Here is a 26,978-nt window from a genome sequence, read left to right as displayed (position 1 = left end):
CCCAGATAGAATAGGGCTGTTAAAAAATATACGTATATATATATATAGCATAGTTTCAGTACAGTGGGACATGCTCTGCCAGACACAGAAAGGATGGGAGTTCTTATAAGCGATAAGAAGCACAGAGACAGAGGCAGAGAGACAGAAACAAAAGAAAACAAAACAACTTTCATATATTTTGACATATCATTAGGTCATATAAGAGCAGGACGTACAGAATGACCAAACATTTAAACGTATCTCTTCTATTCAAAAGTCTGTATAATGTGTGAACTAAAGCTTCAAGCAGAGATGTTGTGGATATCAATGAGGTCAAAGCTGACAGGAATTCCAACAAGCGGGGGCCTTGAGGTGGAACTATCCAAGCCTCTGTAACTCTTTCCAAGGGTCTTTTTAACTCCAGCGAGTCTGGAGAATAAAAGAAATTCAAGAGGCACCAAGAGCCTCTTGACCCAGTACCGAGAGACACTGGCCTGTTCCCCACCCTCTACTGTCTCCCTCCAATCAGGCTAAGAGCTCCTGGAGAGATGAAGTATGTGGTCCAGTGAGGATGACAAATAGTAGTAATGATTAAGACCCTTGGTAGGGTGGGGTGGGGAGATCGAGTTACGGGAGGGGGGACCGCGGAGCTGGCGGGGCATTCTGGGCTGAGCTGGGCTCTTACGCCCTTCCCGGTTTCCGACAGCAGGCGGCGCTGTGGCAGGAGCCGCGCCAGGCGTTCCGAGGCCTCTGGCGCCTGGCGAACGCTCGCTTCCTCCCTCGACTTCCGGCGCCGTTCCCGCGAGCCGGTTACGGCGGAGCCATGGATCGCAATCCGTCGCCTCCGCTGCTGAGTCGGGACGAGGAGAAGGATGAGGAGGTGGCCAGAGGAGACTGCATCGGGAGCACGGTCTACAGCAAACACTGGCTCTTCGGCGTCCTCAGCGGGCTCCTCCAGGTGCGTAAACTGGCGCCTCGGGTCGACTCCCGTTACCCCGCCAGACACTCCCGTCGCGTCTCTGCGCAGCCCCTTCCTGTCCTTGGAGTTGTCATCCCCGCGCCGGCCCCTCCCCAGGCCCGCGCCACGGGTCCTCACTCCTTGCGTCCTGGCCGCTTCCGGCGGACCCGAAACTGCCTGGGGCCACTGCGGGGCCCCTCAACACAAAGGGAAGCACGGAGGCAGGGATGCTGGAATGCGTGCTGTTAGAATATTTTACTTTTGCACATTTCACAGGAATATATGACCGTGGAAATGCATTGCTCTGCCTTTTGCTCCTCATCCCCGTTGTCGTTGCGGAAGCCGGCGGCCTGAGTATCTGTTTCATGGCCTTCTGTTGTAGTAGAATGCTTGGCGACTTTGGAGTCACAGGGCTTTGCGATCACAAACCAGGCCTGAGCACCTATTAGCTTCGTGACCTGGGGCAAGTCACTTAACCGTGCAGAGTCTCAGTTTCTTTTTCAGCTCATGTAAGATGAGATTATGATGGCCACAGAGTGCTTAGTGTGGTCTTCTGCTCTCCTTTCCCTAACTAATTTCCTTGCTTCCAGTCTTTCTCCTCGCCAGTCCTCTTTACAGCTACCAGAATAACTTTCAATTAAAAAAAAAAAATGCAGTTTATAATATTCCTTTTTGTTTCCTTGGCTACAGCGGAAAAATGCAGATTTCTTAGCTTGGAATCCAAGACACTTTGTAGCCTTTCCAGCCTTATCACATTTTATGTCCTATCAGCACTAAACTGTTCATCATTTTTTGAACTGCCTGGCCCTTTCCTGATTCCGAACCCTTTGCTTTCCTCTGATCTGAACGCCCTTCTTCCCTTTCCCACCTGGCAAACTCTTGTTCTTCCTCCAAGACTTAACTCAAATATCACTTCTTAAGAGATGTTTTCCCCAGATTGTCTCAGGTATAGGTTCTTGGTCTATCGTTTTGCTCCCACGACTCTTTATCCACAATTCAGTTGAATTACTTAGCCTTTTCTGTTGTGATTATCAGTTTATTTGTCTTTTCTCCACTAGATCGAAGCTGCTTACACACAGGGATTTATATCTTTGTGTCCCTAACCCAGTGCCTAGCAAGTCCTCCATGAAAGTGGAATGAGTAGATCTACCCAAGGCAATTTTTTTTTTTTTATGATTTTTGCAAGAGAAGATAATTTGAGGAGAGTGTCTTTGTGACTTCTAAACAATTATGGGTTAATATTAACTTGGGATGTACTATGGATAGCTTTCACTCATCTCTTTTCTTCCTTTGTGTTTCTGAAGATTATTAACCCTGAAAACACCAAATCCACCTCAGGTGATGAGGAGCAGCAGATGGAGCTTGATGAAGAAATGGAGAATGAAATTTGCAGAGTATGGGATATGTCAATGGATGAGGTATGGATGGGGTAATAAGCTGTTGGAAATGAAACTCTGAAAAAACTTGGGTGACAAGGTGGTGAATGGATCTTTAAAAAGGTTTATTCCTTCAGCCTCTGGGGAAAGGCCCCCATCTTTAGTGTCTCTAATCACTCTTGTGTGGTGCAGGATCTGAAGTCTCAGGAGCTACAAATGCTAAACTTTTATCTTTGAGGATAGAGTCTGAGCTAACTAACACTCATTCATTTAGGTTAAATAGATAGCTCTCGTGAATGTGAGAAAGTTTACAGCCCACCAAGTTTTGATACTTATCCACCTAATGAGAGTTCTGGCCTTGTATTTGATAGCAGGTTAAGAGTTGGAAGACCGCTGATGCACCACGATTCAATTAGAAAGGGCAAAAGGAATTATGTGTAACTAATTGCAATAATGATAATATTTTAATAATCGTATTATGCTCATTTTCATACATATTATTCCATTTGATCTTCACAATAACCCTGTGATAGAAGTAATACTGTCATTTTACTGGTAAGAAAATAGTGGCAAAAAGAGATTAATTAATCTTACATAAAACCTCAAAGTGATTTCATAAGGTTGTTGTGATAATGAAATGAGATAGTATGCAAAGCACTTAACTGTACCTGGCGTTTAATACTCGTTCAGTAATGTTAACTGCCATTTTTATTGTTGGTGGTAATATCATTAGGCCACTCTTGTTTTACTGCAGGAATTATTAGCCGTCATTAAATAAATAAATCCCCACATACTGCAAAGAGTTGAGAAGCAGCTTAATCTCCTACAGTGGAGAACGTCTGCTGTGTTACTTCCAATTTGGGGCAAATCTTTGAAAACATCGTGTTCTCTGACCCTGGTCTCTTGTTGTGTGTAGTATGTCTCTCCCAGTCAGCATCACACAGGTTACCTCATTCTCAGCTGTTCTAGGGGTTAACTGCCTCTTTCTTGGAGGTCCCCAGGGTCCTTGAAAGTGAATTTTAACCTTAGCCACGTAGCTTGTATTTTAAGTTAAGCTATCCCAAATGTACACTCCAAATTTGGTGAAAATCAGTGGTAATGGGCAGTCAGAAACTTAATTTTATTTACATAGTTTACAATGCAGATCTCCACAGCTAACTTAGTTTTTGTGTCCCACATTTCTAGGCAAGATTTCCCCAGTTTGCGTCACGCGTCCACTCCAGGTTCAACTGCCTGTGTGGTATGCCCCTTTAGGCACTGTGGACTGGGTATACTGTCTGGGAAGGAGGTGTGAAACTGTCGTAGTTCCGTTGGGATCAGAATTTACTTTCTGTTGAGGATTTTGCCAACCTAAGTTCTGATGTTGGACATAATCCAATAGTAGTTTTCACCTGGTTTGTTTGAGCTCTCAGAGCACAGGAATTAGGAGTTTTACTCTTTTGTCTCCTTTTAGCATAAAACCTGGCAATCAGCAAGTGTATTTGAATGAGTTAATAGGAATTCCTGGTGGGTCGGAAAATCATTAAGGTAAAGGAAATGTCTTCAGGGCAGAAGAAGGATGATTCTCTGGAGTATCACAATTAGCTTAGATTTGTTTATGGAATAATTCCATTGCCTTGGGACCAGATACCACAAGGACTCTAACGTTATTTTTGTTCGCTGACACAATTCCTAACCTTAAGGGTGAGTGTGAGAATGTGTGTGTGTGTAACATTAAAAGGAGGTATATATAGAATTAGAATTTATTTTATTGTTGCCTACATAAGTTATGGGGTTTTAAGAGCAGTATTTAGCATCTAAATAAATAATCATATTTATTTCCAGGATGTGGCTTTATTTCTCCAAGAATTTAATGCTCCTGACATATTTATGGGAGTACTGGCCAAATCCAAGTGTCCTCGATTAAGAGTAAGTATGTACATTTCTAAAGCCTTTCAGGTAGTGTTGGGTAGTCTTTCATTTTTCTCACTTTAATTTATTTTCCTAACTGGCTATACATCAGCACATCAGTCTGTAAATGTTTATTGTATATCTGCCAGGACTGTGCTATTTAAAATGGGTACAGTCATAGGATTTTAGATTTGGACTGGACCTGGGAGACCTATGTTTTGATTTACAGCTGTGGAAAACCTGATAGGTTGTTTAACTTTACCAAAGTTATGCTGCTGATATTTGGCAGAAAAGGGAACAGTGCCAGGATCTCTCATTTCTCAGTTCATTGCTCTTTTTAACTTAGAAAAATCCCCCCTTAAAGATTTCTAACCTTCATTCCAAACTCAGCCTGTTGCTCAAGGCTTGCCACAATCTGAGCCTAACTAGTTTTGCCAGGCCTGCCTACTCGCCATCTCATGAGTTGACTGTACTCCTCGCCCCCCTCTGCCCCCCTTTGTATACCTTCCATCTTCTATTGTTATTCACATCTGTCATCCCGGGTGGTGCTTTTCTTCCAAGCCTTTCCTAGTAAGTGAGCTCTCAGTGATGGTTGCTGATTGTAAACTCCCAAGAGCGATCATCTGTACCTTTCATTTAGTCTGTATGTACTGTGCAGTGGTGTTGTGCTTTATTGCATCGAGTCGATTCCAACTCATAGCGACCCCATGTGCCAGAGAGTTAAACTGCTTTCTAGGGTTTCTTGGCTGTAATGTTTATGGAAACAGACCTCCAGGCCTTGTTTCCATGGCATCACTGGGTGTGTTCGAACCACCAGCCTTTAGGTTAGTGGGCAAGCACAGGCTGTTTGCTCTACTCAGGGACCTCCCAGGATTGTGAATAATTACTACGTGTTGAGTATTTGGTTTTACTATTCCTATCAGGTAGATATTATCTCTGCTTTACAAATTAAAGAACGAAACCTCGGATTAAGAAATTTGTCCAGAGTCACACAGCTAGGAAAGAATGGAGCTGGGATCTGAGCCTAGGCCTGTGAGGTTCCAGTGTAACGTTGTACTGTATTTCCTCTCTTTCTTTGAGATTAAAAAGTGGGTAAATCTGCACTATATTAATAAATTGTATATTTTTACCGATTAAATGTTGAATTAAAATTTGTTACTTAGTAGAATGCTCCACTTGCATTGGGACCCGATGAACTACTTTTTCCTTGAGTCATTGTATGAATATAAAGATTTGATAACCATTTCCCATCAGGTTGATTCTAACTCATGCTGACCCCATCTGTGTAAAAGTAGAACTGTGCTCCATGGAGTTTTCAATGGCTAATTTTTTAGATTTCAGAAGTAGACCGCCAGGCCTTCCTTCAGAGGTGCCTCTCCTCACTGCCCCCCTCCACTGGGTGCAGTGAAAGTTTTTGTTCATGTTGTTATTTTTGTACGTGTGTGTTTTACCTCACAGCCATTGCGTCCTGTGAAATTTGATTTTGCAGGAAATCTGTGTGGGAATTTTAGGCAATATGGCCTGTTTCCAGGAAATATGTGTGTCCATCAGCAATGATAAAAATCTTGGGTAAGTTTGACTACATAATAATTTTTTTTCACAGATTCGTATTTTATATCCCTAAGGAAATTCTAATACATAGGAAAGATAGGAGAATATTTTTTTTATAGTCATACATATATTCTTTCCTTTAATGAATACTTTCCAGAAACTTGATTGTGTGTTGATGGTGCCAGGGGCTTTGTCACTATTTATAGATATGATTCAGGTTTTAGACGTATTTTTTTTTTAATCAGTAGAAAGGGGACCTAAATTATCAGCAGATAGTAAGTCATATGTAGGATAAAAAATAATGGGGCAAAACTTGGAGTTGGGGACAGCCAACCATAATCCAAAACAATTTATAAAATAAGCGATTACCTCTTTAGGTGTGGAGGGATTTTACAATCTTAGTTGAAGGAATTTATTCCTCAGTAATTTACAATATTCATGGAGCAAATGACTCAGGATTATATTGGGTCTTTGGTGTTCCACATCAAAAATCTGATTATGAGACATAGTAGCAAGTTTTATAAATTGGGAGGGAGGACTTATTCAGTTAAATGCCTGTCTTACCATGAATTAATATAGGACAATTTATGTTGCTAGTGAGATGTATTACAGGAGTACTACTTGAAATAGCCCCAAATTGGCATCAGCCCATATGCCTACCAGTAGTAGGCTGGACAAATGAATTGTGATATTGTCATACAGGAAACCCTGGTGGCGTAGTGGTTAAGTGCTATGGTTGCTAACCAAGAGGTCGGCAGTTCAGATCCACCAGGCGCTCCTTGGAAACTCTATGGGGAAGTTCTACTCTGTCCTATAGGGTCTCTGTGAGTCAGAATCGGCTCGACAGCCCTGGGTTTGGTTTGTTTTTTTTATAGTCTTAACAGTGGAATGTTCTACAGCAATGAATCAAAAGAACAGCAGCTACAGGAACAACATGGTTGATTCTCACAGACATAATGTTGTGCAAGAGAACTAAGATTAAAAGAATACACTCAGTGTAATTTCCTTTATATAAAGTTTAAAAATAAGCAGAACCAAAATACGTAAAATAATAAAACTGTAGAGCAAAGTAAGGAAATGACTGCTGGAAAAATCCAGATAGTTGTCATTTCTAGGTAGGAAATAGGGAATTCTAAGGGACACATGGGCTATGGAGGTGTCACACTGTTCCCTTGGAAGCATGAGTGTTTGCTTCATAATTAATTAAGTATAGATTTGTATCTTATGGGCTTTCTGTATGTATGCCATATTTCACAATAAGAAGTTTAAAGAATTAAATGAAAACTCTACCTTGATATTTGAAAAGAGAGAAGTGAGACATACTAGGTGAACATTTTTGTTTTTGTAGACAGGTATTATTGCACTGTTTGTATGATTCAGACCCCCCTACTCTGCTGGAAACAAGCAGGTATGTGTCTCTCTTTTTATGGGTTCCATATACTCACACATAAGGGAATCCAGAAAAATATAGTTAATTCTTCCCGTGAAAGATTTCTACTTGCTTGAATTTTCTTTACTGTTATGAAAGATAGAAATTAAGCTCACATTTGTCATGTAGGTTGTTGCTTACTTGCCTTTCCCAGACAGAAGTGGCCAGTGTCTGGGTTGAAATGATCCGTGAACAACCAGCTATTTATGATAGCCTTTGCTTCATCATGTCAAGTTCAACAAATGGTAAGGCACCATGTAATACTAGAAAAAAATTTATTTAGATTCTGTTTAATTGTTGGGAAACCATGTAACTAATTCTGAAGCGCACTTTAATTTAAAAAACAGAAAAAGCTAAGTACGAGGTGAAAAAGTATTTCTATTCAAGCTGTGAAGTTTCTTCTTAAACTCCTGAGGCTCCGTTTAAACTTAAACTCCTGGGACTCCCTTTAAAAATGAAGGAAAACAGCAAATGTAAATGTAGGAGGTAAAACACAGGGCCCTTGGAGTATGTAATGCTTTGTTTGGCAGGACGTGACTTTCTTGGAAAGCTTTAGGAATTTAGGTTGACCATATTGCGTTTTTAACATTTTGTTTCTCTTTTCAATATCTGTTTTATTCTCTGCAGTTGACTTGTTGGTGAAGGTGGGGGAGATGGTAGATAAGCTGTTTGATTTGGATGAGAAACTAATGTTGGAATGGATTAGCAATGGGGCAGCTCAGCCTCTGGACGAACCCCAGCAAAATTCTGAAGAGCAAGCAGTGTTTAGGATTGTGCCCTGTGTACTGGAAGCTGCCAAACAAGTACGGTAGGTGAGCCCTTTTGTGCAAAATGTTGGGGAAAATCCAGTTACTAGACGCATCCTCAGATATAAAAGTTTCCTTTTGACAGGATAAATAGCACCCACCCGGGTTTGTTAGGTTTACTGAATTTGTAGTGACAATGTATTTACTCGTTGCAAGAATCATAATGGTTACAATAACTGTTCTATCATTTAGTTACAGGCTAATCGCTCATTATTAATTGTGGTTACTATCTAAAAATCATCTGCAATTTTGTGTAATTTATATCAAAGAGAAATGCCTTTCTTGTGCTTTATTTTATATTGAACATTTAACAGTTTCTTAATTAGCATTAGGTATTATTCGTTTCACTCTTTGTGTATATTTGCCCATCTTGGATAAGTGACTGATTTTGGGCTCTAATATCTTGCAAAGAGTGACTACTAGGTCTTGCAGGTCATGAAACTACTATTAATCACTTAGAAGATTAATTTATACAGTGATCTGTTTAATGGTGACTAGTGCATTTTTACTGCTTGATAAGCTACAGTAAACCCTACTAATTTTCTGTCCTTAACTCAAGTGAGGATTAAACTCAGCTCTTTTCCCCTAAACCTGCTTCTTTGGTGTTCTGTCTCTCAGTAAATGATGCATTCGTAATCCATTTGGATAACGTGAATGAAATGTGAAAGCCGTCGCTCTTCCCCATCCCACTCTTTTCCCATGGCCAGTCGTCCTCCAACCTTTGTTCTTGACTTTTTCTGGGATCCCATCTACACTGGCCACTCTTGTCTTTCACCTGGACGGCTGTAACATTCTTTTACCTGAACTCCCTAGTTCTAGGCTTGGCCCTTCCAAGCCTAGACTGCTACAGCAGTCTTTCTAGAACACACTCATCTCACTTTCATGTGTGAAACTCTTCAGTTGCTTTCCTTAAGATAAAGTGCAGATTCTTTTTCTCTTTAAATATGGCTTAAAAGCTCCGCATAGTGCCTTTTCATCCTATTCCTTGTACTCTGTTTCAGCTATATAAAATTTCCTTCATCAAATGAATCAAGCTCTCTTACCTCTTAGTCTTTGCACAGTATAGGTCCTGTACCATAAACACTTGTTTTCCTCTTCAGGTTTCTGCACAGATATCGTTTCTCTTAGGATGTCTTCACTGACCCTCCAAACTAAATTAAGTCTGCTTGCTATGTGGTCCACTAGAACCTTGAACTTCCTCAAGTCCTCTAGTGTAACATCCACAGCACTTTATTATAATTACCCCTTCAATTATCTGTCATTTTAGACTTTTAGGCTTCACGAGGGCAGGGACAGTGTCTTAGACATTGCTGTTTTCCCGGCCCCTAACTTAGTACCTGAAAACAGTTAAGTAATTAATACTTGCCAAACCATCTTTTTAATTGTTCGTATCTTTCCCCTTAATTGTTAGAAGAACCATGAGTGAGTTTCTGGGAATGCAAATTGTTGATCACAAGAATTATGTGGTGAGACCTGTGAGAGCTAGAACTTGATAGGACTGCCTTGTTTTTCTGGGTCTCAGAAGTTTTCAGCCTTTGACGGGGTGCCCTCTTACCACTTTTCTGTTGCTCATTTTAGTGGAAAATATTTGAGTTTTCTTTCTCTGACAGGTTTCCACCTTTCACAGGTCCTGGCTTTCACAGGTTTTATTGTACTTACATGGTTTAACTGTTTCTCAGCTAGGAAGCTAGGATTATGCTGTGACATTTTAAGAACATCATTATTGTTGATGCTTGACATAGTGGGTCATACGTTCACATTGTAAAGGTCTCGGTCACTTTTTTTTGTTCTGATTATTCAAGAAAGCCAGATGGTGAAGCATGATGTAGCCGGTTTCTGTATTGTTGCTTTTGTGAAGCAGGACCAGTGAGGCGTCTTAGTTCTCGTTTTATATGTATTGATTATATATATAATATTGGTTTGGTTTTTTGACTATTTCCCTCATTAGAATGTAAGCTGTAATGAGCTTAGAAACTTTGTCCTGTCTCTTGTTTTATCCTCAGCATCTAGGGCAGTGGCTAGCACATGATAATAAACATTCGTTGGTTGAAGTGTCGACTGAGTGATTGCAATCCCCTCAACAGTGAAGTTGTTAATTCAGTGCTTTTGCTTTTTGTATTTAGTTCTGAGACTCTAGAAGGGCTGGATGTTTACATGCACATCTTACAGCTACTTACCACTGTGGATGATGGAATTCAAGCAATTGGTAAGATGGCTTATGGAGACGTGCTATAGCTATTTGTTTTTTGCTTTTAAATTACTGTTTTCTTTATCATCTTTATCAAGTACAGTGTCCTGATGCTGGAAAAGACACTTGGAGTTTACTTCTTGACCTGGTCTGCCATGAATTTTGCCAGTCTGATGACCCACCCATCATCCTTCAAGAACAGAAAACTGTGCTAGCCTCTGTTTTTTCAGTGTTGTCTGCCATCTATGCTTCCCAGGCTGCACAGGAGTATCTAAAGATAGAAAAAAGTAAGTATCATTTCAGTTCACTGAATGAAGTTTGAGTCTTTCAGATTTTAAACCCAGGCTTTTGTTTGTTCAGTAGGTTCTTTCTCCCATTTTATTTTTTATTCCCTATTTACAAAAATATTACATGTTAAAAAATTGTAAAATTTATGAAAGTCATCAGGAAAACATAGAGCTTGTAATCTGTCATCCAGAGATGCTACTATACACACACACGCATGTACAGATATTTCTTATCGATACGTAAAAACCCAGTGCCGTCAAGTCGAATCCGACTCATAGCGACCCTATAGGACAGAGTAGAACTGCCCCATAGAGTTTCCAAGGAGCGCCTGGCGGATCTGAACTGCTGACCCTTTGGTTAGCAGCCGTAGCACTTAACCACTAAGCCACCAGGTTCTTACTGATAGGTGTGAGTTTATCGTAGTCATACTGTTGTGCCCCCCCCCTTTTTTTTTCTGTGGTGCTGACGTTTTTCTTTGTTCCTCTTACTTTCCTGTGCTGCATTCCTTTTGTTTGTGGCTTTTTTCATTTCTTTTATTATATTTTGTGTTTACTGAAAGACTTTGTGTTTTTCTTCTTTTTTATTCTGATGAGTAGTTTTGTTAACTTTCTTTATGGTTATCTTGAAATTTATCCTATCTTCCTCAGTTTGAAGCAGTCTTTTATTACTTGATATCGCCTTAACTTCGTCTCCATTTGACAAGTTCTGTACCTACACCATTTATTCCCCTTTTTATTGTTTTGACGTTGTCATCGTTTACACACTGATACCTCTGTTTCCCTGTTTTAAGTCTTTTAGCTTTGTCTGTTATTGGGAATTCTTTACCCAGGCTGGTATCTGGCTGATGGTGTCCTGTGTCATAGGCTCCGGTTGTTGCCTGATGTTGTTGGTTCTCTAACCGAAGGACTCCATTTAATTTTTTTTTTTTAATTTTTATTGTACTTTAAGTGAAAGTTTACAAATCAAGTCAGTTTCTCGCACAAAAACTTATATACACCTTACTACATACTCATTTAATATTTCTTTTAAGTTTGGATTGGTTTTCAGGAATTCCTTTAATTTCTGTTTATCTGGAAATGTCCTGATTTCGTCATTGTATTTGAGAGAGAGATATTTGGTATATATTGATATGTATTTGAGAAGATATGTTATTCTTTGTTGGCAGTTTTTTTCTTTCAAGGTTTTATGTATGCCATCCCATTGCCTCTTGCCTGCGTAGTTCCTGCCGGGTAATCAGAGCTCAGTCTTAACTGTTTCCCCTTTGTAAGTTCCTTTTTGTTTTTCTCTAGCTGATCTCATGATTCTTTCTTTGTCTTTGGTTTTGGCAAGTGTGATTATGATATGTCTTGGTGACTTTCGTTTGGGGTCTTTTTCTCTGTGGGGTTTGTTGAGCATCTTGGAGGGTCAGCTTTTCATCTTTCATATTTGGGAAGGTTTCTGCCAGCAGATCTTCAACAGCCTTCTCTGTGTTTTCCCTTTTCTTCCCCTGTTTCGCAACTCCTGTCACATGCATATTTTTGCACTTGATTGTTCCCCACATAATTCTTAGGTTTTCTTCATTCTTTTCTGTCATTTTTCCTCAGACAAAGTCGGGTGTCCGTGGATTTGTCTTCAGTCTCACGGATTCCATCCTCCGTTGTTTCAGATTTCCTCCTAAACCTTCTATTGAGTTGTCCATTTCTAAAGCTGATTTCCAGTTGCTGTTTTTGTATGATTTCTAATTGTTTTATTTATTTTGACGTTTTATTCTTGTATTATTTTCCTGAATTCTCCTATTGCTTTGTGTTTTCCTTAATTTTGGCTGTGTTTTTGTTGGTTTTCTCTGTGTTTTCCATGATTTTGTCTGCATTTTCCTTGATCTCTTTCCTCATCTCTTAGAGAGCCGTAAACATTAGTCTTTTGAATTCCATATCAGATATCTCTGTTGCTTTTTCTTCTACCGGAAGGTCCTCTGATTCTTTATTTTGATCACTTGCTGGAGCCATCTCGTCCTGCTTAAATGCACCTCTCACTCTGGCCTGGGGATGATAGGCTTCTGTGTGGGCGAAGAAAACCTCCAGGCCTCAGGACTGCGGTAGCAGCCAGAGGACTCTGTTCATGGCTCCCTGAGCAGCCAGGATGCAGGGTGGGTTGGGACAGGGCTCTGCGTATATGTTTTTAAGTACTGCTTTTTAGCTAGCTTTTTTCACTTAGCAGTATAAAAAGACTATTTCTCTGTGTTAACAAATGTTCTTTCGCAGAATGGTTTTTTATGACTGAAATCTGTGATCCATCTAGAATTTATTCTGGTGTCACATTTGAGGTATAGTTTAGTTTGAGCTTTTTTCTAGATAGCTATCCGTTTTTCTCAACATCACTTAGTGAATAACCCAGTTTATCCAAACTGATCTGAAATGTCATCTTTATTATTCTCTAAACCACCCTATAGATTTTATTCATCTCCATTGCTCTATTCCTGTGTTATTACTCACACTGTTTTAATTGTTAAAGTTTTTTGTTTTAATACCTAGTAGGGCTAGTCACAAGGAGTCCTGGTGGCATAGTGGTTAAGTGCTTGGCTGCTAACCAAAAGGTTAAAACCCAGCAGCTGTTCTGTGGGAAAAAGATGTGGCAGCCTGCTTCGTAAAAATTTACAGCCTTGGAAACCCTATGGGGCAGTTCAACAGTGTCCTGTACAATTGCTGTGTGTTGAAATTGACTTGAGAGCAGTGGGTTTGGTTTTGATGTTTTAGGGCTAGTCACCTTTCATTCTATCTTTTCAAAAAAATTTTTTTTAACTATTATTCATGTTTAACAATGAATTAGATTGACAAATTTCCCAAACCAGAAAATCTTCCTGATATTTTTATTAGGGTCATGTTCAATTTATAAAGTATCCGAAAATACATTATGCTTTTCTCATTGTTCAGATCTTATTTTGTGTCCCTCAGTAATGTCTTAAGGTTTTCTGCACGTAGATCCTGCATTTTGTTTCTTTCTAGATATTTTATCTTTTGGATTGCTATTATCTATGAGGTCTTTTCCTCCACTGATTATTTCTGTTGGCATATATGAAGGCTATTTATTTCTGTATTAATTTTACATTCAGGAACAATATTGAATTCTCCTACCGTTTTTAATAGTTGTTCTGTGATAATTTTGGGCTCCATCTGGTACTGCTTTAGGCTTAAGTTAGATATGTTTTTTATCACTTTTCTAACTGAATTCTTTCTCTTTTCTAATCAGGTTTCCTAGTATCTTTGGTGTTAAATAATAGTGGTGATAGACATCGTTACCTTGTTCCTAATATTAATGGGAATGATTTTAATGTTTCACCATTAAGCATGATACTCTTTTGTGTTTATGCTATTTGTTTTATCATTTAAGGAAATTGTAATTTATTCCTATTAAGAGCTTTTAATCAAGAATGAATGTTGCCGAATGTTTGCATCTGTGTTTTCTTTATCTATTGAGTAGGTGACATTGAGCATAGACCTGATAGAGGTAACAGAGTGAGCCATGTGAATACTTAGGTAGAAAAGCATCTCAGACAGTAGGAACAGCAAGTGTAAAAGCCCTGAACTAGAAGTATGCAGTGAGGCCCCCATGCCTGGGGTGGAATTAAGAAAGGGAAGAGAAGTAGCACACGGGACCAGAGAGGTAACGGGCTAGATGATGTAGGCCCTGATTTTACCTTTTACTCTGAAGGAGATGGGGAGGCATGAATGAACTTGAAGTGACTTTGATAGGCTCACTCTGACTACTGTGTTGATCAGAAATGTATGTAACCAAGGGTACAAAAGGGAGACTACTTGGAAGGCTATTGTGATAAGTGAGACAAGAAATGATGTACCTTGGATCAAGGTGGTAACAGTGGAGTCGGTGGAAAATAGTAAGACTCTGATACATTTTTAGGTGGTGCCGGCAGAATTTGCTGACAGATAGGTTGGGAAGGTGAGAGGAGAAAAGTCAAGGATATCTCTGGAATTTGAGGCCTGAACAGTTGCCGTTTACTGAGATAGGGAAGACTGGTTTTAAACATGTTAAGTTTCAGATGTCTGATAGACGTCCAAGTGGAGGTATTGAGCAGGTGGTTGTATTCATGAATCTGGAGTTGAGGAGAGAGGCCTGAGTTAATCGGTTTTGGAGTTGTCAGTTGTTACGCTGTTTAGGTCTTCTGTATCCTTAGTCATTTCTTTTGATTCGATTTGATGTGGACTGAGAGTAAATTAATGTCTCTTTACTATTAATTTGTTTGCTTCTCTTTTTATCATTTATAGTTTGCTTTATGAGTGTTCATGTTATGTTAAATGGTATGTAGACATTATTATAAGTTGTTCTTCTTTGTCCCTTTTAATACTTTTTTTCCATTAACCCTATTTTATCCCATATAAAGATCACACCCCTGTTTTCTTTTTGTTTGCATTTGCCACTGCTACCTTTACCTGTCCTTTTCAGTGTTTCTAAATTGTTTTAGGTATATCCTTTTCTTTTTAATGGGTGAGTTAAACTCATTTACATGTATTGATCTGATAGATAGGTTTGATCTGAGTGCTGTCATATGATATTTCCTATTACGTATATACATGCTTAGAAGGAGCCTTGGTGGTATAGTGGTTAAGAGCTTGGCTACTGAGAGGTTGGCAGTTTGAACCCACCAGCAGCTCCGTGGGAGAAGAGACCTGGCAATTCACTCCTGTAAGGAATTACAGCCTAGGACACCCTATAGGGTGGTTCTACTCTGTCCTGTAGGGTCCCTATGAGTCAGAATTGTCTTGACAGCACACAACAACAACAATAACATACACATTTAAATATTCTACTACGTGGTTTATGTGCTTTGTTTTTTGTATGTAGCTCTAACATTTAGGATGATTTATATTGTGGTTTAGTGGTTACCTTTATAACTGTCAAAAAGATATATCTCAGTGTTGACCGTTCCTTGTCAGTTTTTCCTGGTACTTTTCAAACTACATATTCAAGTTTTTGGGAGTAGGTTTCTTCCTGAGTTTGATTCTTTAAATATTCGTTGTGTTCCATCATTTTTGCTTTCCTCGAGGGCTTGAATTATGTGAGTTCCCCTTTCCTGTCTTTTGTAACTATTATTTTCTCTATTCTTTTTTAACTGTGTATTTCCATTCCTTTTTTTTCTTTTTCTTGATCTCTGTGTCCCTTAGTGTGTTTTCAGCAGGGTATATTCCCCTTTTTGCTGCTGCCAGTTTTACCTTCATTTTGGTAATGGCTGAAATTTCTTCTATTAACCTCTTCCTTGAGTTCTACCAGCTCAGGTTTCCCCTTCTGTTGTCTTTCATTTCTTAGTCTGAGTGAGCTCTTCTATCTCTGCTTTGTGCTTGTTTACATATTATTGTTTTAAAACACTTGGCTAATTATTACCTTAATACTCATAAGCTTCACGTAAATATTTTTTGATGAGTATTACTTACAAGCTATTTTTTTTTTTCCAGGCCCTTTTTTCTTTTAGTATCTTTTCCTTGTGCCTATTCTGGTTCTATTTTGCTTACTCATCTTTGAACTGAGTTTTTCCTGGACTAGCTTTGCAAGAAGTTCACGTAGGAGAGGGCCTGCGGCTAAGTTGTAGGCTAACAGGAATTTGACCTGTGAGTCTTTTAGTGCTTTTTCCCAGATGAGGAGTAGCTATGGCAAAGTCTCCCCTTTCCCCTTGCCCTTTGCTTCCCGCAGATATGGCCATATGTGGGACATGCTGACTTTGAACCCCACTGCTCTTCCTAACCTTCTGTTGGAAATCATATATAGAGTGTTTATCTGGAATGCCGGGAACACATCTTTCCTGATATTAAGGGTCTAGGAATTTTTTATCTTTCTTCACCCTGCCCAAAACTTAATGTACGATTTTTGTATTAGTAGAGAGAATATAAAGATGCTTCTTTAACTGTAAGCCACTGATTAACTTTCTCCTCCTCCTCACCCTTTCCTAAGCCTTTAAAAAGAGCATTCCGGAGTCAGTTGGGGTGAGAAAGAGAGAGGGGAGGCTGGTATAGACTGATGTGACCTATAGGGAGGTCATGGAATAAAGAATTGAGCCATTAGTGTCAAGAGTGATATAGTGTAGGAGTAAATACACAAGAACATGAGTTCTAGTGTTTGTGGGTTTATCCGTTAAGGAGCTTTACAGGGGCCAACTAATTTCCTTGGCTGCTAATTTTTTTTTTAATGTAATTTCCATTTTGTAGGTGACTTAGGTTTGGAAGTGAAGTTAAATCTTTTGAAAACGTAACTCAGTGTCACGGAAAACTTTTCCTGGAATTTGTAATTATCAAGCAGAAATTATGAGGTTAGAATCCGTGATTAAATCGGAATGAGATACCTTTTAGCATTTTCATGCTGTAACATATTTTGAGACTGAGGTTTAGTTTTATGTTCAGCTTTTATTATAGGCTAGTTAGAATAATGGTTCAGTCTTTTAAGAGGTCGCACTGAATGTTTTTATGTGTAACGATAAAATTTAAAAGCTTTGTTTAAAAATTTTATGATAGCTAAAGTATGAAATTCTCTTCTTAGTGTGGCCTCCGAGGCCCTGCACAATAGGGCCCTTGCCTGATTCCCTGACCTTGTCTTGTGCCATGCCTCCCCCTTGCTCACTAGGCCCAAGCCACACTGGCCTCCTTTATGTTCTTCAGGCCGTCTGATATATTTCTTCTTTGGGCTTTTGTACTTGTTCCCTCCGTCTGAAATGCTTTCTTTGAACTACTACTTATCTTTAATTCTCCACTGCGTGTCACCTCTTCAGAGTGTTTCCCCTGCCCAACTGCTTAATTATATACCCTTTTTATTTCCTTCATAGGAGCCCTGGTGGAGCAGTGGTTAAAGCACTTGGCTGCTAACTGAAAGGTCAGCAGTTCAAACACACCAGCTGCTCTGTGGAAGAAAGACGTGGCAGTCTGCTTCCTTAAAGATCTACAGCCTTGGAAACCACATTGGGCAGTTCTACTCTGTCCTGAGAAAACACTGGTGGCATAGTGGTTAAGTGCTACGGCTGCTAACCAAAGCATTGACAGTTCGAATCCACCAGGCACTGCTTGGAAACTCTGCGGGGCAGTTCTGCTCTGTCCTGTAGGGTCGCTATGAGTCAGAATTGATTCGACGGCACTGGGTTTGGTTTTGGTTTTTTTACTCTGTCCTGCAAGGTCACTATGAGTAGGAATCGACTCAGTGGCAGTGGGTGTGGGTGGTATTTCCTTCCTAGCAGTTACCAAAGACCAAAATGATCTGTTTTACTTATTTAAAAGTGTAAAAATGTAAATACTTGAAGGCTGAGGCCTTGATGATCTTGTTTACCACTCTGTCTGTAGTGCCTGAAATAGAATGCCTAGCATAGTAGATGTTCAGTACATGTTTGTTGAATAAGTACATGAATGAGTGAATGAAAAACCAAAACTTACTAGTCTATTCTATGCCTGTTTATTTTTGTACAGTTGCTCTTCCTCTGATTGACAGCCTGATTCGGGCCTTACAAAATGTGGAACGTTGTGAGAAGAAACCAGAGAACTCAGCAGAGTCTAACACAGATGAGACTAAGAAGTCTGACTTAGTGGCTGATGATTTACACTTGAAAATCTTGAAGGATATTTCGTGTGAATTTCTTTCTAATATTTTTCTGGCATTAACAAAGGTATGGAAGGCAATACTGATGATTTCTTTAGCAAAAGAAAGTATGGATTGCTTAATGTTCCAGACTTTATTAGTATTATTTTTATTTTTTCATATAGAAAAATAGTAGAACTATAGTACGTAAATGTGGGGAAATAGAGGAAAGTTGATAAACCAGCAAATGTTGTGGTTTGGTATCATTTCCTTCCAGTCAGTATTTACATATGCATCTTTTACAGGCATGTAACCCGGTATATATAATTTTCATAGACTGTTTTTTTCACTTAACGTTATATTATAGGTGCTTTTCCTGACTCTAGATCAATTCCCTGAAAAGCATTTCTCTAAGAGTCAGTTGATTAACGTTCGACTTGCCAAATAGTTGATTTTCCAAATTTATCGTAAACTTGTTTTAAGGAATATTTTTCCTGAATATGTGTATTGAGCATTTTTTTCCTTTGAGCATGCTCTTTTTATCCATATGTTAAAAAAAAAATGTACATACGAATATAGCTATGAAGAATGTGTTCTTTTCAAGTAGAATATTCCTTAAAACAAGTTTTTGTTATTCTGGTGAATTGTTTCTTGATGAGTCGTCCTCCTTACCTTTTCCATATTGCTATATAGTCTTAATAACTATGATTTATAATGCCCCTGTGATATTTATGTTAATAAATTTACCATATTTTACCTAATTATTCCTTATTAGTCATTGTTTAGGCAGTTTGTAAATTTTTTTCTCTTCTATTTTAGAAATGCTTCAGCAAACATTTTTGTATTTTCCAGGTTTGGGGTTATTACATTAGCATAGGCTTTCAGAAGTTAAATTACTGGATTCGATGTTATAGAAGTGAAAATGACTGAGGCATAATGGTTATGTATTGTCAGGATGCTTTTGACATGTGAGAGCATTGGTTTTGTTGTTGTCGTTAGGTGCCTTCAAGTCAGTTCTGACTCCTCGCGACCCTATGCACAACAGAACGAAACACCACCCATTCTGCGCCATCCTCACAATCGTTGTTATGCTTGAGCTCATTGTTGCAGCCACTGTGTCAGTCCACCTCGTTGAGGGTCTTCCTCTTTTCTGCTGACCCTGTACTCTGCCAAGCATGACGTTCTTCTCCAGGGACTGATCCCTCCTGACAACATGTGCAAAGTATGTAAGACGCAGTCTCGCCATCGTTGCCTCTAAGGAGCATTCTGGCCCCACTTCTTCCAAGAGAGAGTTTTTCGTTCTTTTGGCAGTCCATGGTATATTCAATATTCTTTGCCAACACCACAGTTCAAAGGTGTCAAGTCTTCCTCGGTCTTCCTTATTCATTGTCCAGCTTTCACATGCATATGATGTGATTGAAAATACCATGGTTTGGGTCAGGCACACCTTAGTCTTCAGGGTGACATCTTTGCTCTTCAACACTTTGAAGAGGTTCTCTGCAGCAGATTTGCCCAATGCAATGCGTTTTTTGATTTCTTGACTGCTGCTTCCATGGCTGTTGATTGTAGATCCAAGCAAAATGAAATCCTTGACAACTTCAATCTTTTCTCCGTTTATCATGATGTTGCTCATTGGTCCAGTCGTGAGGATTTTTGTTTTCTTTATGTTGAGGTGTAATCCATACTGAAGGCTGTGGTCTCTGATCTACATTAGTAAGTGCTTCAAGTCCTTTTCACTTTCAACAAGCAAGGTTGTGTAATCTGCATAACACAGGTTGTTAATGAGTCTTCCTCCAACCCTGATGCCCTGTTCTTCTTCATGTAGTCCAGCATCTTGTATTATTTGTTCAGCATACAGATTAAATAGGTATGTTGAAAGAATACAACCCTGGTGCACACCTTTCCTGACTTTAAACCAATCAGTATCCCCTTGTCCTGTCCAAACAACTGCCTCTTCATCTATACAAAGGTTCCTCATGAGCACAATTAAATGTTCTGGAATTCCCGTCCTTTGCAGTGTTATCTATAGTTTGTTATGATACACACAGTTGAATGCCTTTGCATAGTCAATAAAACACAGGTAAACATCCTTCTGGTATTCTCTGCTTTCAGCCAAGATCCACCTGACATCCGCAATGATATCCCTGCTTCCCCGTCCTCTTCTGAAACCACCCTGAATTTCTGGCAGTTCCGTGTCGATATACTGCCACAGCCGTTTTTGAATGATCCTCAGCAAAATTTTGCAGGTGTGTGATATTAATGATATTGTCCTATAATTTCCACATTCGATTGGATCACCTTTCTTGGGAATAGGCATAAAAATGGATCTCTTCCAGTCAGTTGACCAGGAAGCTGTCTTCCATATTTCTTGGCATAGACGAGTGAGCACCTCCAGCGCTGCATCTGTTTGTTGAAACATCTCAATTGATATCCCATCAATTCCTGGAGCCTTGTTTTTCACCAATGCCTTCAGAGCAGCTTGGACTTCTTCCTTCAGTACCATCGGTTCCTGATCATATGCCACGTCTTGAGATGGTTGAATATCGACTAATTCTTTTTGGTATAATGACTCTGTGTATTCCTTCCATCTTCTCTTGATGCTAGCTGCATCATTTAATATTTTCCCCATGGAATCCTTCACTATTGGAATTCGAGGCATGAATTTTTTTGTCAGTTCTTTCAGCTTGAGAAATGCCTAGCGTGTTCTTCCCTTTTGGTTTTCCATCTCCACCTCTTTGCACATGTCATTATAATACTTTACTTTTGTCTTCTCTAGAGGCCCTTTGAAATCTTCTGTTCAGTTCTTTTACTTCATCAATTCTTCCTTCTGCTTTAGCTGCTCGATGCTCAAGAGCAAGTTTCAGAGTGTCCTCTGACTTCCATATTGGTTTTTTCTTTCTTTCCTATCTTTTCAATGACCTCTTACTTTCTTCATGTATGATGTCCTTCATGTCATTCCACAACTCGTCTGGTCTTGGGTCACTAGTGTTCAATGTGTCAAATCTATTCTTGAGGTGGTCTCTAAATTCAGGTGCGATATACTCAAGGTCATATTTTGGCTCTCGTGGGCTTGTTCTGATCTTCTTCAGTTTCAGCTTGAACTTGCATATGAGCAATTGATGGTCTGTTCCACAGTCGGCCCCTGGCCTTGTTCTGACTGATGATATTGAGCTTTTCCATCATCTCTTTCCACAGATGTAGTCGATTTGATTTCTGTGTGTTCCATCTGCTGAGGTCCATGTGTATAGTTGCCGTTTATGTTGGTGAAAGAAGGTATTTGCAGTGAAGAAGTCGTTGGTCTTGCAAAATTCTATCATTCTATCTCTGGCACTGTTTCTATCAGCAAGGCCATATTTTCCAACTACTGATCCTTCTTCTTTGTTTCCAACTTTCTCATTCCAATCGCCAGTAATTATCAATGCATCTTGATTACATGTTCCATCAATTTCAGACTGCAAGAGCTGATAAAAATCTTCTACTTCTTCATCTTTGGCCCTAGTGGTTGGTGCGTAAATTTGAATAATAGTTGCATTAACTGGTCTTCCTTGTAGGCGTATGGATATTGTCCTATCACTGACAGTGTTACATTTCAGGATAGATCTTGAAACATTCTTTTTGACAATGAATGCAACACCATTCCTCTTCGAGTTGTCATTCCCATAGTAGACTATATGATTGTCGGATTGAAAATGGTCAATACCAGTCCGTTTCAGCTCACTAATGCCTAGGATATCGATGTTTATGCGTTCCATTTAATTTTTGAGGATTTCCAATTTTCCTAGATTCATTAGTTTTCCTTGACCCTTATTACGGGATATTATCATTTTTATATCAAGTAAAGTTTAATAGGTGAGAAATTATACCTTATTTTGATTTGCATTTTTAAATTATTACTGAGGTTAGGCCTCTTTCCATATGTTTGTGTGTTATTTGTATTTTTTGTTTGATAGATTTCTTCATTGGTATGAACTCCTAGGGTAATAATATATCTTTAACATATTCATTAAAAGTATGTTTGCCTTTGTTTGCCATTGCTTTTGTTTTATGTTGGGAGAGTCATAATTATTTCTTAATTTAAAGTGACAGGAGGAAAATGTGCTGAGAATATGCCAATGATATGTCATAAAAATTCTTATATGCCATGCTTATGTCATTTGGACTTACTCTTGACGAGGCTGAGAGACTACTAGAGGTTTATTTTTTTAGCAGCAAGTGATAGGATCAGTTTAGAAAGGTTATTCCAAAAACAGCAGAGAGGAAGGAAAAGACTCCAGGTTGAAGGCTGGGAGACCATTTGACAAGCTTTTGTAGACAATCTGCAGGAATAATCTGACAAATAATGAGGGCCTAAGCAATAGAAGAAGTGTGAATGGAGAGGGAGTGGGATAAGAGAGATTCGGGAGATGAAATCAGTAGAATGTATTGAACACTTGTGGGAGGGTCAGCAACAGGAGAGAAGTAGTCTTGGCAGTGACCCAAGTTTTTGGCTTGTGTAGCAGGGTGGTGGCGCTGTTCACTAAAATAAGGACTACAGTGGAGAACATTTCTGGGTTATGGAAGGACGAATGGTGACTGGAACATTCAAAATGGCTGTGGGATCAATAGGAAAGTGTATATACCGATACAGCTTTAGGAATTTCCTCTGATGACATTAAACCCTATTTTGTTTTAGGAGACTGTGGCTCAGGGACTAAAGGAGGGCCATTTAAGCAAACAGAAGTGTTCCTGTGCATTTCAAAATCTTCTTCCTTTGTATAGCCCTGTGGTGAGTATGGGTAAATGTATAGATGGCTAAGCTTAAGAAGATAACTAGGTAAACCATTTTTAAGTAAGTGCTTGATATTTGAGGGCATTGTTAAAGAAGATAGTGCTTACTATTCACAGAACTTAACGCCTTTGTTGGATAGATGACTCAGCTACTTCTTGGGACTTGCCTGAGTAACAATTTTAACTTTAAAAGAAAGGAACCAGTGCTGAATTTATGTACATCTTTTTGTCGAGAAGTAGATACCATATATATTAAGCAAAAGTAAGATTCTTAGACAGGAATAGTTAATAAAGTTCTATAAGTATTCAAATGACATTGTATTTGTTACTCTGAAACCTGTTGCTGTCAAGTTGATGCCAGCAAACGTCCGACAATTCTAAAATAGGAATTTTTTTTGGAAAATGACGTATAGCATGTGAGAGCGAGGGGATACGTAAGCAAGGAGGATGGTAACAAAACCCCCCAGTGGTGGACCCTAAAGGGAAAGCAGTGGAAGATAAGTACCAGCGCGAGAGTAAAACGAGAATTTTAAGAATAGACACTTGGTGATGTTTCAGAGGAGATTCAGGAAGTACTGTCCTTGTCATGTGGGGATCTGTCAACACTTGTCCATTGGACCACGTAGATACCATAGGTAAAGCATTTCTGCAGTCAGCAATCAATATCTTAACCCTCCTTTCTTCCACTTATATTTATTTGGTTCCTTTGTTTGACTCACAGGTGCAAGACTTTCTTAAAATCCTGCATGAGGTTGATAAGACCCTTGCTGATGACCTGGAGAAAAGCTTCCCAAGTTTGAAGGTTTAGACTTAAGACTGAATTGAAATTTCCTCTGCCCAAGAAATAAACTTTATTTTTCCTCACTGACAGTTGAAAATGACATATGGAAAATATCACATAAAGCCCATATTAGACCATAATTATCTGGCAGTACACTCATGCCCTCCTTCTTTCCCCAGCTTTATCTCACATTTATTTTGGATTAGGGCCTGGAATTTCAGATCAGTTATCACTTTTCCATAGTTAGAAACATAAACCACCACCATCCCACCACTTGTTTATATTGGTTATTTGGTATTCAGTATCTTTACTTGAAGAAAACAAAAAGCACAAGCTTATCCTGAGGTTCTTTTTAGGATATTTGAGGGATTGGTGAGGATTTCTTTATAATTCTTAGTTCTGGTTTTTATGTGAGAATTTTGTATTGTGTCTGTTGCAGGTGCACTCAGCTGCACTAATAGAAAACCCTACTACAGTTGCTTAAACTGATAGCTTATATGTATCTTTTGCAATAAGAAATCCAGAGGTGTGTGGTCCAAGCCTGATAAGGTGGCTCAGGGACCCTGACTCCTTTTACCTTTCCACATGGTCTGCCATGCAGACCTTTGTGTTTACGCTTATTTTCGTTGTTAAAGGGACTTCATCATTTGTGGGCCCTTGTCCACATTTAGGGACGAAAAAGGAGAAAGAAGCAAAGGGGCTTTCTGCTAGCAAGTCTTTACCTTTTCATTTGGGAAGGGCAGCCCACCCTAGCCAGAACCCTGTTGCATGGCCATCGTTAGCTATAAGTGTTTGAAATTAAGAGCTTTTTTCTTCCTAGCTTCTATAGGAGAAAAAGGCAAGACTGTCAATCCATGGTGTTTGGCACAGTATGCAAACATATTTTAGCCATTTTGTGAGTGTAATTTGTGTTGATTCCACACCAGATTGTTAGTAACAGCTCAAAAATTACTGCTTTTAGTTTAGCTTTATTCAATCTCAAAAATCCTTTTTTCAGTATGAAAGTAGAAATGCTAACATTTGCATTAAAACTCACTAAGAATATGCACTATTTTTAGCATAATTCCAGTGGTAGAATTTTAAGAAATTATTTGTGTCAGTGAATAGAAGATTTTTAATTTAAGATTGAGGAAGTTTAATAACTTCTGAATGTTCACAAACTGTGCTATACGTGATGTTTCCTGTCAGATGTCATCACTCCTTATAGTGCTTCCTAATGAAACATACTCAGAGAATCGGCCAGGTACACTTAACAAAAGTAGCCATTTGTATGATTTTAATTTCTGAAATTGGATTTTTAATAGATTTTGAGAAAATATCAGTTATAAATAACAAAGCTTTTTAAACATCTCTTCTGGGCTAGCCTCTTCCCAGTTTATTTCAGGACCTTTTTGGTTTTGAAGCATTGCTCTCATGTCACACTTTTATTTTCCGTGAGTGACTTTTGCAGATAAAACACAGAGGATAGCATTATTAGTAAGAGATACACCGTTTCCATTTAGGAGGTAGTTTTATTATTGAAAGTGTCACTGCTGAAAACAATTGAACGGTAAGATTCAAATCTTAGAGTTGCATCCCTAATTGGTAGATTTACTTTATGTGCATTTGCCTGTTTTGGGGCGCTGGCCTAAACTATAGGCTGAGTACGTGACTTTTAACATAGATTTCAAAGGCACCAATGAAAGCACTCCTCTGCCTGCTAGCTGATATTAAAATCTCCACATTCATTATTCCTTTAAGTTTAAAGTCGTTAGGATGCAAATATACTTAGGTTGTTAGTTTTCATTGCCTACATGCATATGAACTTCACATTTTTTCATGAGAGCATGTTTTAAAAAGGGGAGCATAAGGACCTTGGATATCTGAGGGAGGGAGTGCCACTCAAAAAGAGTAAGTTACAGAGAGAGAGGATACATCATGGGAAGACTGGGCATGTCCAGGTTGTCTGTTGTATATTTCTGCCTCCAGCCTGCCCTGTTTATTTGTTACTTCTTGCTATTGTACTATTATGAGGTGGCATTTTCATAGTATTTTGATATGTTGGAAAATTTCCTGAATCTACAAATATTAATAAATTGTTTTTTTTAAAAAATTCAAACAGTGAGCAGTGTTAACTTTTTTTTAACCCTTCGGGGACATGTGGGACATACGGTATCTCAACCGTTTTCATGCCTCTGGAGTTCTTTGGGAAGGAGGTAGCCAGATTTTAACTCATTTAGCCTCAAGGTGGGGAGCCTTTTGAAATGTGTGATGAAACTCAAGAACCTGAAATTGGAACCTAATTTTTGTGTAGATTGAGTGTTGTCTTAGGTGATGCCTTATGGATATGTGAATTTTCTAAACTTTTGACAGGTCTGCCTTTATTTCTGTGAGATAAGCCTCCCCACTGTATTTCCTAGTTACTGTGTTCTTTTGAGGATGTACTTATTGCTAGAATAAGCTATTCCCAGTCTTCATTCAGTCATAGTGGCTGTTTTCTCTTGGATGCCATTCATTGTTTCTAGATGTTACTGGCTCCCGGCTTTTCCAGCTTCAAAACAGTAAATAATGCCTTTGCAATAAAGAATAATGCATTGCATTGGTCCTTTTGTTCAAGAGACACAAACTCCTGTAAGTTATTTTTATCCTGTATTCCGTCTTAGGGCCCAATCATTGCGTCCATGTGTAGCAGGTGGAATGTGCTGTGCTGCTGTGAGCAGTTCTACAGTATTCCAGGGCAGCTGTTGCCACTTCTTAGTTGTTAGTTAGGACTGCTTTTGTTACAATGAAGAATACATCCTAGTGGTAATTTTCCTGAGATTCAAACTCCTTTAGTTTCATTTATTTGGCCTGTCGGTACTGCTTTTACAGTAATAAATACTGCATTTTAACAGTAATTTTCCTGAGATAAAAAATCCCTTGGCTTTCTTTATTTGGGCTGTAAGTACTGCTTTTGTAGTAAGGAAGAATGAATTGTATCATGTTTTGAAAAGCTTCGTAAAAAGTAATAAAAAGGCTAAGAAGAATGAAAATAAAATGTATGTGCAGTCATTGCCAGGTGCCTTCATGTTTTCTGAATTTCCAAGAAATAAAATGAAAAAAGATTTTATCATTGACTCATATCGGTAGAATTTATGACATCCAGGGCTTGCTGGGACCCAGGACCCAGGTAATGAGTATCAGAATCCATAACTCACAACAAAAATTCTGAATTGGTCTTTTAATCAGCATGCCTAGTATTAGTGAAAACACATGGTAGCAACAAAAAATTCAAAGCTGAAAATAATTGGGTGACCAAAGGGTTTTAAATGCTACATGATATGAAGAATTCACCAGAAAAAAAACTTTTTTTTTAAGTACTTGAATCAGTTACGCTGGTATTTTGAACTGGACTTATCCCCAGAAGCATAAATATGAAATTATGTGTACAAATGAAATAGAAAC

General features: G+C 38.9%; 1 protein-coding gene across 1 annotated transcript; it reads left to right on the top strand.

Moving 5' to 3' along the window:
- The first annotated feature begins 743 nt into the window (after window positions 1-743).
- SAAL1 (serum amyloid A like 1) lies at window positions 744-26,396 on the top strand. The gene is made up of 12 exons (XM_049890588.1): window positions 744-937; window positions 2,242-2,355; window positions 4,138-4,221; window positions 5,693-5,772; window positions 7,103-7,162; window positions 7,313-7,428; window positions 7,811-7,991; window positions 10,113-10,195; window positions 10,276-10,464; window positions 17,899-18,095; window positions 22,680-22,772; window positions 23,496-26,396. The coding sequence occupies exons 1-12, from the start codon at window positions 803-805 to the stop codon at window positions 23,580-23,582; spliced, it is 1,419 nt and encodes a 472-aa protein (XP_049746545.1). The 5' UTR covers window positions 744-802; the 3' UTR covers window positions 23,583-26,396.
- The last annotated feature ends 582 nt before the right edge of the window (window positions 26,397-26,978 follow it).

This window comes from Elephas maximus, chromosome 7 (assembly GCF_024166365.1).
Source record: "Elephas maximus indicus isolate mEleMax1 chromosome 7, mEleMax1 primary haplotype, whole genome shotgun sequence".
NCBI lineage: Eukaryota > Metazoa > Chordata > Mammalia > Proboscidea > Elephantidae > Elephas > Elephas maximus.
This window is presented reverse-complemented; position numbering and strand designations above follow the sequence as displayed.

Bases quoted from the DNA above. Each gene is read 5' to 3' on its own strand.
- SAAL1 (XM_049890588.1), top strand. From the start codon at position 803: ATGGATCGCAATCCGTCGCCTCCGCTGCTGAGTCGGGACGAGGAGAAG. The intron at 7,992-10,112 runs GTAGGTGAGCCC...TTTTGTATTTAG, and splicing joins GAAGCTGCCAAACAAGTACG to TTCTGAGACTCTAGAAGGGC. The intron at 22,773-23,495 runs GTGAGTATGGGT...TTTGACTCACAG, and splicing joins TTCCTTTGTATAGCCCTGTG to GTGCAAGACTTTCTTAAAAT.